Source organism: Magallana gigas, chromosome 4 (assembly GCF_963853765.1).
Source record: "Magallana gigas chromosome 4, xbMagGiga1.1, whole genome shotgun sequence".
Taxonomy (NCBI): Eukaryota; Metazoa; Mollusca; class Bivalvia; order Ostreida; family Ostreidae; genus Magallana; species Magallana gigas.
In genome coordinates this window covers 51514807-51528140 of record NC_088856.1, presented here as the reverse complement: position 1 = coordinate 51528140, position 13334 = coordinate 51514807, and the positions used below count along the sequence as shown (strand labels likewise).

The following is a 13334-nucleotide window of genomic DNA, read 5'->3' as shown; positions in this document are numbered from 1 at the left end:
CAATGACTTAAAGTTGCAGTCATTAATATTTTTACAAATATCTACTGGACCCTATTGACATTTATTAATATATTTTCCATTTTGATTCAGCTGCAGGGACAAACATGTCATATAACTATACAAAATGACAGGTTAACTTATTAAAACTTTCTTTTAAACTTGATTTTATTTTATTTAAAATGCGAAAAACAGACATCTAGATATATCAGGTGATAAAAGGTCAAGTATCAAATGGGACTCGAACCCAGGGCCTCTGGCACACTGTACCAGCGTTCTAACAACTAAGCTTATGATATCTGATATATTAACTGACCGACATCCACACATATCTGCTGACCTAGTGACATATAAGCCTTTAGTTAACAACACTTTGAAATTTATAGGTGTACGGGATTATTAAATTGGAGCCATAAGGAGGCTGGATGGTCAACAAAATGCGCATCAGATCTACCTCTCCTGCAAACTTTTGAATATGATAGATTTGGTCATATACTAATGCATGTATTGTCATTTATGTCTTATATATCTCCTATATATCTTTATACAGATTTTTTCATAATATTAATCGGAGAGGTACTTTATCAATTTCTTAATGGAAAAATAAACCAATTCAAATAATTCTACTGTATTTTACAATTTTATTGTTCAAAAACATAAAACATTCAGATAATGATACAATACAAATATTTTGTTGAAATCTGATATGTGAATTTATAAAATAATAATAATGTATCAAGTTTAAAATGATCAAAAGAAATCATGGAATGCATCACTAACCATTGCACAATTTAAAAAAAAAAATCTAATTAAACCAATAAAGTAAAATTAAAAAAAAAAAAACAGTCAACATTTACAATTTTACAGATACATTTATAAACATCTATTCAGCATATTTGATGAAAGCAAGTGAAAGGAAAGGTTTGAAATGAAATTATTTATGTTTACACAAGGAAATCTTTATGAAAAGGGATACTAGTTACCCCTTGTACAGTTAAATGATGCAGGAAATTGAATGATAACTGAAGCCCAGCATACAGAGCCTAATCATAACAATATATGTACTACCGGTATGTACAACAAGTACCAACAAGCTGGGTTTCTTTCCCAACATAAAATACATTCAGTTGCAATCATTTGGAATTAAATTAATTTAAATATTAAGATAAACAGGAAGCACTGAAAGCTATAATTTTTTAATGTACATACATGTACTAATAAAATACAGCTCTAATAGTACTTTAAAAAAAAAATTTGGCAGCTTATCTATAAATAAATCGAGACCCATATTAGCATATTTTAAAACAATGCCAAAATGTTGAATTAAAACTAGGATGCACTTAAATATTCTCGAAACAAACATTATTGAAGTAAGACTTTAAATATTTTTTTTCTATTTTCAAATTAATAGCTTAAAGCCACATATTTTCTACAGGTATGGCACAATCACAATTAGTTTTCAACAATTAGGAATTTAATAAAAAAAAATTAATTTAAAAATTATGTAACTCATACATTCTGATTTCTATGTGGCATCAATAAGCAAAAATTTGGTACATGTATTTAAATTGCTATAATTAATACAATTTGAAATCTAAAACAAATTGACGAATAAACATGTATGATATGGAATGGTAAAAGTTACTTGGTATATAAGAATTAGTGTAGTTGAAATCACCATGAGTTTATGACTATATGTGGACATTTGTGTATTGTGGTACTATACACCTACATGTATTTATTAAATAAAACCCAAAACAATACACATGAAAAAAAAAATTCAATTAAAGTGTATCTACAATCATACACTATGTATATCTTGGTCACTAGATGGTCCTGCATCTTGCAAATGTATACCGTTAAAATATAATATATAGATGGAAACTATATATATATGAACAAACAAGAATGTACCCACAGATTAAAGACCTTTTATTATAGATCCTAGATAGATGACAACAATACATGCGAATGCATTGGATATCTAATGTTATGTATATATGTTCTTAATGCAGGGATTATTTTTTCATCTGATGAAAATTTATGAATTAATGTACATTTAACAATTCAAATTTTATCCAAATGTTGCCTTGAATTATAAGACGTAAAAAAAAAAATGATATCATGTGCATTTTTCTAATGTTAAAGAATTACTGACATATAAGAACAGCTGAAACTACTTTTATTAATGAAAAATATCATAATCCCCATTACCCCCATTACATCTTAAGTACACCTGCTAAACCCATGGATACCCAGCCCTCTATAAGTACATGGAATTACACCAAACTAAAAGTTAATATAAAGCCTTAATACAAAATTCCATGCAGAAATTTGTGTCTAATATTTGAAGTTAAAGAAAACCTTTCAAACACTCTTCAATTATCCATGAAAGAAAACAATTCAAACACACTTCAATGTCACTTGTACACGTACAGGTTTCACATGTGTATGGCATTGCAAGGCGATAGCACTTACAGTAAACATAGTATAGCTGAAAACTTTGTAATAAATCTACAAGCACGCATGTCAAATAAAAGTATAAATAATTCAAGATAAAAAGCAAAATACTCATACTTGCTTCCTACAGGAAAAAAAATACTTGCATCAAAAATTCATGGAACCCTTGCTACATAAAAGTATAAATAACTGATTAAGAAGATTAAAATGCAAAATATTTGCAGATTTTTCCCTAATGAGAAAACTTGCATCTAAAATTTATGACCCCACCCTCCTCTACTTAAAAATAATTCATTAAAATTTCATTTCAAATGTCAAATGATATTCATGTATAGAAAAAGAAAAGTTAGATATAAAAACTTGTTACAGAAACCTTATACTCAACACTACTGTAAAACATTCATTTTGCAATATTTTTTAAAGAAAATGAAACATTAAAACCAATGTATTTTGTATACGATGATCTGATGCTATGCAAACATTGCATATTTAAATGACACAAATATGATATCTATCATATTTGACATAATCAAAATGAGCTTGGCAAAAATCATAAAGCAAGTTAGATAACTATAACATCATTGCTCAGTAGAACTTTGAACTACATTGTACTAGTAATTTTGGAAAACATACATAAAGGTATTAACAGCTCCATGAATCAGCATTACTATTTACCTTGTACATGTACTTTAAGGTACATTACTAACGGTCCATGTGATAAAACTGTAAAGATGGAATGAAACCATCGTCTCAAACCACAGGTTTTGTGTCCATTCTGTTTGTGGAAATAGAATGGACACAAAACCCGTGGCTTGAGACGATGGAATAAAACAACCCTGTAATTTTAAAAATAAAATGTCTGCACTAGGAATGCCAGGAATGTGTAAAATATGCCATCTTGGGCTTCAGTAAAGTACGTACGTCAAACAGATAAACAACCGAATCAATGTACAGATCAGTGAATGATTGAAGATTATACATGTATGTACAAGATTATCTACTATATACAACATATATAAAATGTCGTACAACCAAAACAGACAAAAACACAAACACAAGGATTCTCTCATGCTTGAAAAAATCATCCAACCAGCGTAATAAACTAAGAGTCTATGCATTTTTGCAGTGCAAGGATGAATGATATTGGAATATGAAGATTTATAATTCTTATGGCTGCCATTATACGACACTCTCGTTTTCTGCTCCACCATTTTGAATTTGTTGAAGGCGATTCTGCTGTTCGGTCAGTCTTGTCAACACGTCCCATGATGAATTGTGGGATAGGTCACTGCCTACAGATGGACTAGGATGGGCTGCTGGTGTGGGGCCCATGGAGGGGAGATTAACTGAGAGGGGCATCCCTGAAGGGTAAGGGGCACCAGAGGGGGTCACAAATGGATGTGCAGGGTGACTCTGATTGGGTGGAATCATGACTATGGCAGGTGCCTGCTGCTGCCCATTTTGGGGATAAACCCCACCCCCAGGATACACCACCTGGTGTGTGGGGATATTGTTTGTAAACACGGAGCTAGCTACAGACCCTGTTTCTAGAGCCGTCTCTCCATCCTTCTGCTTCTCTGTCAGCTCGCAAAGCATCTCCCAGTTTGACTTGCGAGGTTTCGCAGGAACAGTTGGAGCCTGGACAATTCCTTGAACAGGGATCTGTCCCGCCATAGTCACCGCCTGCTGAGGGGGTGCCACAGTAAACTGACCCTGTCCATTGACCAGGTAGGGAGCCTGGGTAGACACCATCCCTACCTGTGGCTGCTGGTGAGGTAGTGTTGAATACGATGGTGGGAGACCATAGGGTACTAAGTAAGGTTGACCATCTGGTCCCATTGCATACATCATTGTACCAGGAGGAGGTTGGGCCAGCACATCTTGTGGCATCTCTGTGGCTCCAACAGCCTCTGATGCTTTTGGTTTCTCTGACTTATCATGCGATTTTGACTTCTTTCTCTGTGATTTGACTGGAGCCTCACTTTCAGACTGCACTGCTGACTGGGATTTCCTTGGCTTTGGTTTCGGTTTGGGCTTTGGTTTTTCTGACATATCTTTGACTGACTCCCGGCTCTTGGACTTCTCGCGCTTCTCATTTTTTAGTTCGTCACCGGTGTCAGAATCATCACCTATAGTGCGAGATTTACTGCGGCTACGGCCTTTTTTGTTGGTTGTTTGGGTCCCAGTGGCAGACAGACTTTTGGAGCGCCGCTTTCTTTGGACCACTCTCTTGGAGTGCATCACTACTGATTCGTCCTGCCCCGTCTGTGTTGCTGTTTCTCTCAATGTCTGAGTCGCCCTTGTTGCTTTATCCGCCCTTCTCCCACTTAGGTCTCCTAAGGACTTAAACATCCTGTCATTCTCGTGTCGAGAAATCGGTTCAACGTATCCATCATCATCGTAGTCGGCATGACCTCTTGACCTTCGGTAGTAGTCAATGTCGTCATGGGCAAAGGTGGAACCAGAGACTACGGACTCTGTGAAGGATCCTTTTCGCCGTCTGCGGCTATACAGAGATGACCGTGAGGCATACAGGGACTGTCTTGATGTTGTCCTTTGTAAAGCTGAAAGAAACAAGTCAACCTCATCTTCAAGCATTTGATACTAAATGTAAATAACATATTAATTTGATCACGACACAAATAACACTTTTGTCATATTTATACAAAAATCCCCCCCCCCACCCCATTGCCCTTAAAGGCACCATATTTTAAAATCTTTAATCAAACAAAAATTTCTTAATCTAGTCTTATTAATTTATTCCATCTTTTATCAAGACCTAAAAAAGGTAAGAACAGTTTTAGACAAAACAAAACAAAATCAAACTTACGTCTGACCGATTCCTCATCATCATCACGCATCATGCTGACAGGTGTGTTAGGTCTCGAGTCGGTGCTGCGGTTCCTCCGATGTCCAAAGCCTTTAGCTGCCATTTTAGGTGATTTATTTGAGCGTTTACTTCCTCTCAGCCCATCCTCCAATTTTTGAAACTGACTCGTGTCGCGTGTCGATCTTGGACTATCAGGTGCCCTCTCCACATCATTATCTCTCTGACCTTTAACCTTTTTATCTTTGGAGGTGGTTTTAGTTTTCTCTTGCCCTCTGTTTGGTCGCAGCGTGTGCTGAGTGTTTGCTTTCCCTGGTGCAGGGGCTGCCTCTTTTGAGGACCGACTATCGCTACCGCTAGTCCCCTGACTTTTGTTTAAATTGTCTTCTCCACTTCCATCTAGCTCGTCTGATGTAAACGATTCTGGACGTGTAGCCCTTCGAAAGCTCTCCATCTTTTTACGCTTCTCTGCCAGAGTCAGCTGTCTGTTGTCCGGCACTGTCGGCAAAGGTTTCTCAAGCTTCTTTTCGGCAGGCACTCTGTCGCGGCTGTCTATGGAGGAGTTGGATTCTCCAGGCGTCCTGTTCCCAAAGGAGGACCCAGACAATCGATTTCGCCTGTCCTCTGCAGCTCTCTCGTTGTCTTGCCTAGACTTCTGGAACTTGACATTGTTCTGTAACGCACTAAGAAACGGAGACTTCGGTGGTTTGGGGTCACCGTCCATTACATCGTAGGGATCCTCGTCCTCATGTTCATACGCCACGTTGTTATTCGGGCGACTTGATGCACTGGAATCCGTGACATCACTCCTTGAAGTCTGACTCCGTGCCTTTAGATCGAGAGTCTGAGGTCTCCTCCCTCCCCCACCTTCCCCACTCTCATCCACCGAAACCTGCCGCTCAGGAAGAAGTTTTGTCTTGGCGCGGGGCGAGTACTCGTAGTTATTGGAGGCCGCTGTTTGTCCCTCCAGTTGTTCCAGTGGCACTTTGGAGTTTGAGCTGTTGTACATAGCAAGCCGCTTCATTCTCTGGGCTCTCCTGTAGCAGCAGGCAATGAAAATTGCCCCAACCACGATAAAGAAGAAAACTCCACACACGACTCCTATGATAAGTCCAGCCGCAACAGGTTGTGTTTCTGTTGTATCCGGCGAGAAAGGCTCTGTGAAAATTGACAAAATGATTTATTGTTAAAAACATTCATTTACATACCTATAGCAGCATTTACCTATATAACATACAATTACCAGTTCTATTCATAATATAAGCAAAAACTATTGCTCTCACTTAATAGGTTTAAACATATCATGAGCACATTTTGCAAAGCAAGATAATTTTAGAGTTAATTTATGTTGTTGTGAGCAATGGCATTACAACCTACAACTGCTACACTCAAATATGAACTATAATTCATTATTTCACATCATAAAACATATCAATTCCAGCCCATTTTCTCTGAAAATGCTGTAACGTTAATTCAATATTGCTAAAGCCAACCCCATATTTATTTTGAGCTATTGTATTGTGAACATATAGTTCTTAATTACTTCAGTCCGATTTTGCCAATTGTTGCTTTTACTCTCCTACTTCCCCCTATTTATATGGTAAAGGATGATAATGTTGAATCACATGAGACAACAATGTTATGTTAATTAATACTGAACCACATGGGATGACAACATTATGATAACAGTCAACCAAATGAGATGACAATGTTGGTACATGTACTTACTTTTGATAGGAGTGATGGATATCTCAAACGAGTACTGCATGGTCGTGGGATCTGTCTTCTTGAGATCCACAATCACCTGTGTCCCGCTGATCTTCATTGTGGCAGAGGATTGTGGGTAATTGTCACAAGTGTATATATACTGAAGAAAAAAAACCACGATTGATATCAAATACGATGACAGGGAAAATTAACAGTATTTTGAGAGAAATTTTGGATTCAATTTTTCATACTTGCAGTATCTTACAAACAATATCAATGGTTTGACAACTGCATGACTACTTAGTACGTTGGGAACTTACGTTAGTAGTGGCGTACAGAGTGAGGGTGACGGCACAGGATCTGAAGTTGATGATGCGGATGCTGACCTGCAGGTCGTACTTGTTCTCGGTCAGAACGGTGATCTTACACTGGTTACCAATTGGCTTAGGGCTGACCGTCCCCCCGGCCTTGATGATAACTATCTCATCCAGGCTGATCGACTCGGGAGGAAGAAAGCAATAATCTTCCAGCTGATCTGTGACAGAAATAACAGCAGTGGAAGACAGAGATGAAGTGAAAACAAATACGACCATTGTGATTTGTCTCATACAAAAACTATTCATTAGTATTTACTTGCAACTTGTAACTCAAAAAGACTGAAATTTCAGTAATGTGAGAAATTTATACATACAAAATATACATTCCTTACATATACCCCTTAAAAGAAATCTAACATTTTATTCAGTGTAACTTTTCTGAAACACTTAAAAAGAATATTTCCCTTCAAGATCTCATAGTAAGAAAAATATCTTGGCAGTCGCATTATACTTTATTTTTTTGTGGTCTGAGGAATCGAAGATTAATTTTTGTGCTTTGAATAGCAGGGTTGTCTCTAAGACCCGGGAGGCGGGGAATTTCCCCGCCTAAAGTGACGTAATTACCCGGCTATAATTGCATTTCAAACACAATCTAGCTATAAGCTAGACCCCCAGAACCCCTTCTACTTTTTTATTTCTCCCTTCTACTTCAATTTTTAGAGACAACCCTGAATATATAGCAGGATTTATGCACAGAGTGGGATTCACTTACAATTTCTGGTCCTCTGCTGTAATGAGAATTCTGGTTGCCATAGCAACAGAAGACAGGTCAGTGCAAAGGTTAACCTCATGATGTCACAAAGGTCATTGTGTCTACGTCATTTTGAAGATCTGCAAACGAAGCCAAATATATCAACAGTATTGGGTAATTCAAAATGATGCAAAAGAAAAGGACATGATTTTGCTTTATGGGACTGAAAAAAAATCAACTGTGGTTGATTTAATTATTTTTTTAATGAACAGCAATTTTTAAATTGATTTGAATGAATGAGGTACTACTAGTAACTTAGAAATATGCTACACTTCAACTTGTTCAAAGTAAATACAGTTGAACTTCCGTATCTCGAACATCGATATCTCGAATACAATGCATATGTCGGAGTGATTTGTAAGTCCCAAACACTTAAGCTTTTACAGGTATATTACCCTTCTCGAGTATTGTCGAATGCTCGGATATCTCGAGTTTTTTAACAATTAAGTCCCATCTATAGATGGGACTGCATGGTTAAAAAACTCGAGATTGTATATATAGTTCGAGACAACTAGGTTTGACTGTACAAACATTGATCTCAAACACATCAACTATGTTAAAGCACCATAATATTATTGGCTTTTTATATAAAATGATGACCTCACCAACTTTCATCATATTGTGTGCAAGAGTAGTAATTAAATTTAAACACAGTGCATTTTATAAATAATTTTAATTTTTTTAGATAGTCAACTGCATCCCTTATTTCTAGCAATAAATCAATTTTTTTAAAGACTTAGTTGGGATATGATTTAATTTGAGAAATATAATTATTATAATGTATATTATCTAAACAGTAACTTGATCCAAAGGGTTGGATCCCATCCAGTTGTCTTACACGCTCAAATTATAAGATCTAACAAGACGTGATGCAAGTCTTTGAATCAAGTTAAAATTAATCACACACCTTTCCATTAAAAGGTAATTAAAAGATATAACAATTAAATCTATCATCATATAGTGTGGTAAACCAGAAATTTAGATCACCTACACTGTAAAATTAACGGTATCAAGAAAGGAAAATTGATGATTGAGAGTATTTGGGAAATTTTATGGCTTACACTTGAACAATGTATATATATATAATTAATATATGGAAGAGAATAAAAGATAACTGCATCTTCTTGACAAAGCACTGTATGTATAAGTCCCTATCTTAAAAACCTGCTAGACCTTGCATTAATTCTGACCAACACATACTGTTTATTAATAATTTAAGGCTTTGATGTTAACTTAATATTATTGTAATCATGATCGAATCTTATTCATGCTGAAAAAAAAATAAACAACTGTATGAACCCATGCAAGTTGTAAATTGTTTTGTACCCTGCATATTATAATTAACATTACAATGGGGGAACTGTAAATAGACCTATATATACATTATTGAAAGCATTTTAGGTATATTCGATATCTGTAATTTTAGATGGACCAAATTCAATATGTATGCATACAATTAATATCTATAATTATGAGTACATTAAAGATGTATACTATCAGAAATTACGATAATCCCTAATTTAGACATGACTGGACAATACATGTACAACTCTCATTCACTTCCTGTATTCCAAATTGCATGTTTATATGCACTCGCTAATTTTTTTCAATCGTTTACGGTTATTACTTTATATAGTCTAATTAAATGTTAATAAAAATGATGTACATAAACTAACAGTACGTAAATGATGATTCGTAACAGAAATTGTAACGACTATAACGTAATACGTAAACAAAAACCAGAACAACAACAGTGCGTTTTAAAACAAACAAATAACAGAGCATAAGTTGTAAAATATGATTTGAAATAATCTGTATCTGTAAAATTCTTACGGATATGTTAAATCCACACCTCACAACTACGTTTTCTTCACTTATTACGATATTAAAAAGGAGTTAATTGTTTAAAAAATGACCCACTTACCTGACAAGAATTTATTGTTTGAACACAAGACGCCATCTTGAAAATTATCTCACCTGTGGAGACAAAGCTAAGCGATAAAGTTTCGAGTCTCTTTTCCACGCACGTTTTTCACGCATGAGTTACTCTTTTATTTTCATTGGGTATTCAAACCAATGATCATTGAAAACATACAAGTTTATCGCCTATTTTTTGTCTGGTAAATAGTTGATATCGACCTTTTATTTCTTTTACGAATATATTATCACTACAAGATTCATTAAAGATAAATATTTTTTTTTAGATTGTCTTACGCTTTGATGTAAATCGTTAATAGTGCTCACAAGAAAAACATGTCATTCATTTAGTTCTGTTCATTAATTGTTCCTCACGGTAAATAAGTAACATCAACATCGATAAAACAGAACTTAAATTTTTCGTAGGTAACATACACCTACTCTGTATTGGCTTACAATTTATATGAACCCTTATTAAACAGGCACATAGAATCGGGGGGGGGGGGGGGGGGCTGCCCTCCCCCTTTTGGTGCATTTCCTTTCTTGGTACCGTACGTTAATTAACATAGAGTCCCCCTTTTTATGGGACCGTGTAAACAAAATTGAATTAAAAATAATGAAATAAACAGTTGAATCGAAGTTAAAAAGTGTACCGCCCCCATTTTCGGGATTTTGGAAAGTAATGTTTTTCTTTCTTTCTTTTTTTTTTATTTTGCTTGTCAAGATTTTTTGGATGAGTCTGCCCCCCCTCCCCTTCCACTTAATTTCAAAAACGATGCTACGTGCCTGCATGTTAAATACATTAAATATGTATGTATGTATGTATGTATGTATGTATGTATGTATGTATGTATGTATGTATGCATGTGTAGTTGGGCAGTTTATATGTTGAGTTCGTAAATCGGACAACTTTGGTTAAATAAACATTAACTAATAAATGTGAATTCCCTTTTGTGATGTTTTATATATTCCTGAATTAGAACTGATGAAATTGACTATCACACTTATTTCGGCATAGTATGCTTACGCTATATAAATCCTTGTTATACTATGCGAAAATAGATGAATATTGAATATAAAGTGTCAAACTGACAAGAGGCATAATAATGTGTTATATCACTAGCCCCACCCCCCACGGATTAGGATTTTCATGATTTGGGAATTTTTTTTTTTGGTAGGTAAGTTTTCTTTAGTTATTGGTACTCCTCCCCCCCCCCTCCCCCCACCGGATTAGGATTTCCATGATTTAGGGAATTGTTTTTTTTTTCCTTGTCAAGATTTCTGATGATTAGTCTAGCCCCCCCCCTTTCAATTCGCTTCCGACGCCACTGCGTAAGGATACTGGTATCTATGAACCAACAGCATCGACGTTTCCGTCTCTTAATGCCACCTCCCATCTGATTCCATGTATAAAAAATAATGTTCATACAACAATATAATGAATGGGAAGGCCTATGGTGTCAATATATCGTGGATCGTTTACTTAACACTTTGCACTTGGAAAACTACAAAATCTGCCCAAACTACTTCATATCATAATATACACTTAATATATATATATATATATATATATATATATATATATATATATATATATATATATATATATATATATATATATATATATATAATACTATTTCCTTTATTTGACTGTAAAGCACAGAATGATTCTACTCCTTGTTTTAAGTAGAATGTGTATTTACAATGCTGCGTTTGACAAAAGAACTTACGACGACCAAATTAATGAATGCTTTTTAATCACTAACTAATCAATGATTTATTCTTATGGCTCCAAAATATAACTATGGGAATTCAAATATTTGTAAACAAATGGTTTTATGTCAATTTTGTTCTTTAAAGATCATGTTTACGACTTTGCCGTAAGTTCTTTTGTAAAATGCTGCACTGACATGCATATTATAGGCATGCAAGACATATTTTTGAAATTAACATACGAACGGGGGGGGGGGGGTCAGCTGTATGGAAAAAACAATGACCGGGACCATGAATTTATCCTGACTGTGGGGTGATTTCTCTGTCCAGATATTGCTCCAGTAACTTTCCATTTTTACTCCAGAGGAAATTTAGAATTAGGTATATGCAATGATTTTTTTTTTATCTGGTTGTTTAACGATTTTAAAAGAAGTTAATATTTTACGGCAAAATGGACAAGAATATCATTAAGAAATTTGTGAATATGTTTATCAGCATGATGAACATTGCAAATCCAAGAAGAATTATTGTACATACATGTAGCATCCCTCTTTTTATTATTAAAAGACAGATTTTTGGTTCCAGTAATCACACACACTCGCTTTCATTATCGCCCATTTTATTATCGCCGCTCCTATTATTATCGCCCATGGTCAACTAAGTGAAAGACATATTAAAAATGGGGCTCATTTGTAATTTTCTGATTGTTGTTTAAAGGGCATATAAAAATTATTAGCACTTATATAACATTTGAAATACATGTACATCTGTTGTCATTTCACATATAACATCTGGTTGGCTTGCAAAAAAGGTAAATGTACAGATTATCAACAATCCAGGCAGATATCTCAATAATATGACATGGATGAAAAATTAATTCTAACCAGCCCTCATCCTTCACGACAGACTGTTACTTCATATATGTAATAATAATTATGTTTAAAAAGAGGAACTTGACAATACGACAAGAGTGAAAATGAATTCTAACCACCCCTCACCCTCCAGGACAGACAGTCACTACATACATGTCATAGTCAAAATCATGAACTCCCATTAAAACCATGCACTATAGATGATGTTACCCTAAATCTTATTTCAAGTGTTTTAAATCAGGAGAAATGGATTTAAATATAATTCACTGGAAAATAAACATGGTTGTTCACATGATGAAATCCTGTGGAACCTGAGAATTTCTTGTAAGATTTGATCAAGTTTCAACCATGTTCTTAATGTCATTGTAATTAAACTTTTAAACATTGCATTTTATTTCTTATATTCACATTGGAGAAAGTCAAATCAAATAAACGCTTGTCTGATGATCATATAGATACCAGACACATATTCAAAATCTACAACAGTAACTGTAAAATTAGTTCATTACGTGTAAGGAAAACTTGCACTAGTTAACGCTTTAAGCTTCAGACATCTTAAAGTACCCTGTGCGTACGGTGAAAAAATTTAAAAAATTAATACTTTTGAACAGTACAACACGCATTCGCCTATTTAAAACCCACTTGAAATGTATGACTATAGAAAACGTGTACTTAACCACCAGCGTTTACAAATAACACCTTTTACAGTACTG

General features: G+C 34.9%; 1 protein-coding gene across 1 annotated transcript; it reads right to left on the bottom strand.

Moving 5' to 3' along the window:
- Positions 1-629: 629 nt before the first annotated feature.
- On the bottom strand, positions 630-10144 carry LOC105349044 (hepatoma-derived growth factor-related protein 2). Its single transcript, XM_011458711.4, has 6 exons — positions 10044-10144; positions 8081-8199; positions 7312-7526; positions 7013-7151; positions 5288-6442; positions 630-5021 (listed from the first exon to the last, which is right to left on the bottom strand). Exons 2-6 carry the CDS (start codon positions 8157-8159, stop codon positions 3637-3639), a joined length of 2973 nt encoding a protein of 990 aa, XP_011457013.3. The 5' UTR covers positions 8160-8199; positions 10044-10144; the 3' UTR covers positions 630-3636.
- Between the last annotated feature and the right edge of the window lie 3190 nt (positions 10145-13334).

Bases quoted from the DNA above. Each gene is read 5' to 3' on its own strand.
- LOC105349044 (XM_011458711.4), bottom strand. From the start codon at position 8,159: ATGAGGTTAACCTTTGCACTGACCTGTCTTCTGTTGCTATGGCAACCA. The intron at 6,443-7,012 runs GTAAGTACATGT...CAATTTTCACAG, and splicing joins ATCCATCACTCCTATCAAAA to AGCCTTTCTCGCCGGATACA. The intron at 5,022-5,287 runs GTAAGTTTGATT...TGTTTCTTTCAG, and splicing joins TGATGAGGAATCGGTCAGAC to CTTTACAAAGGACAACATCA.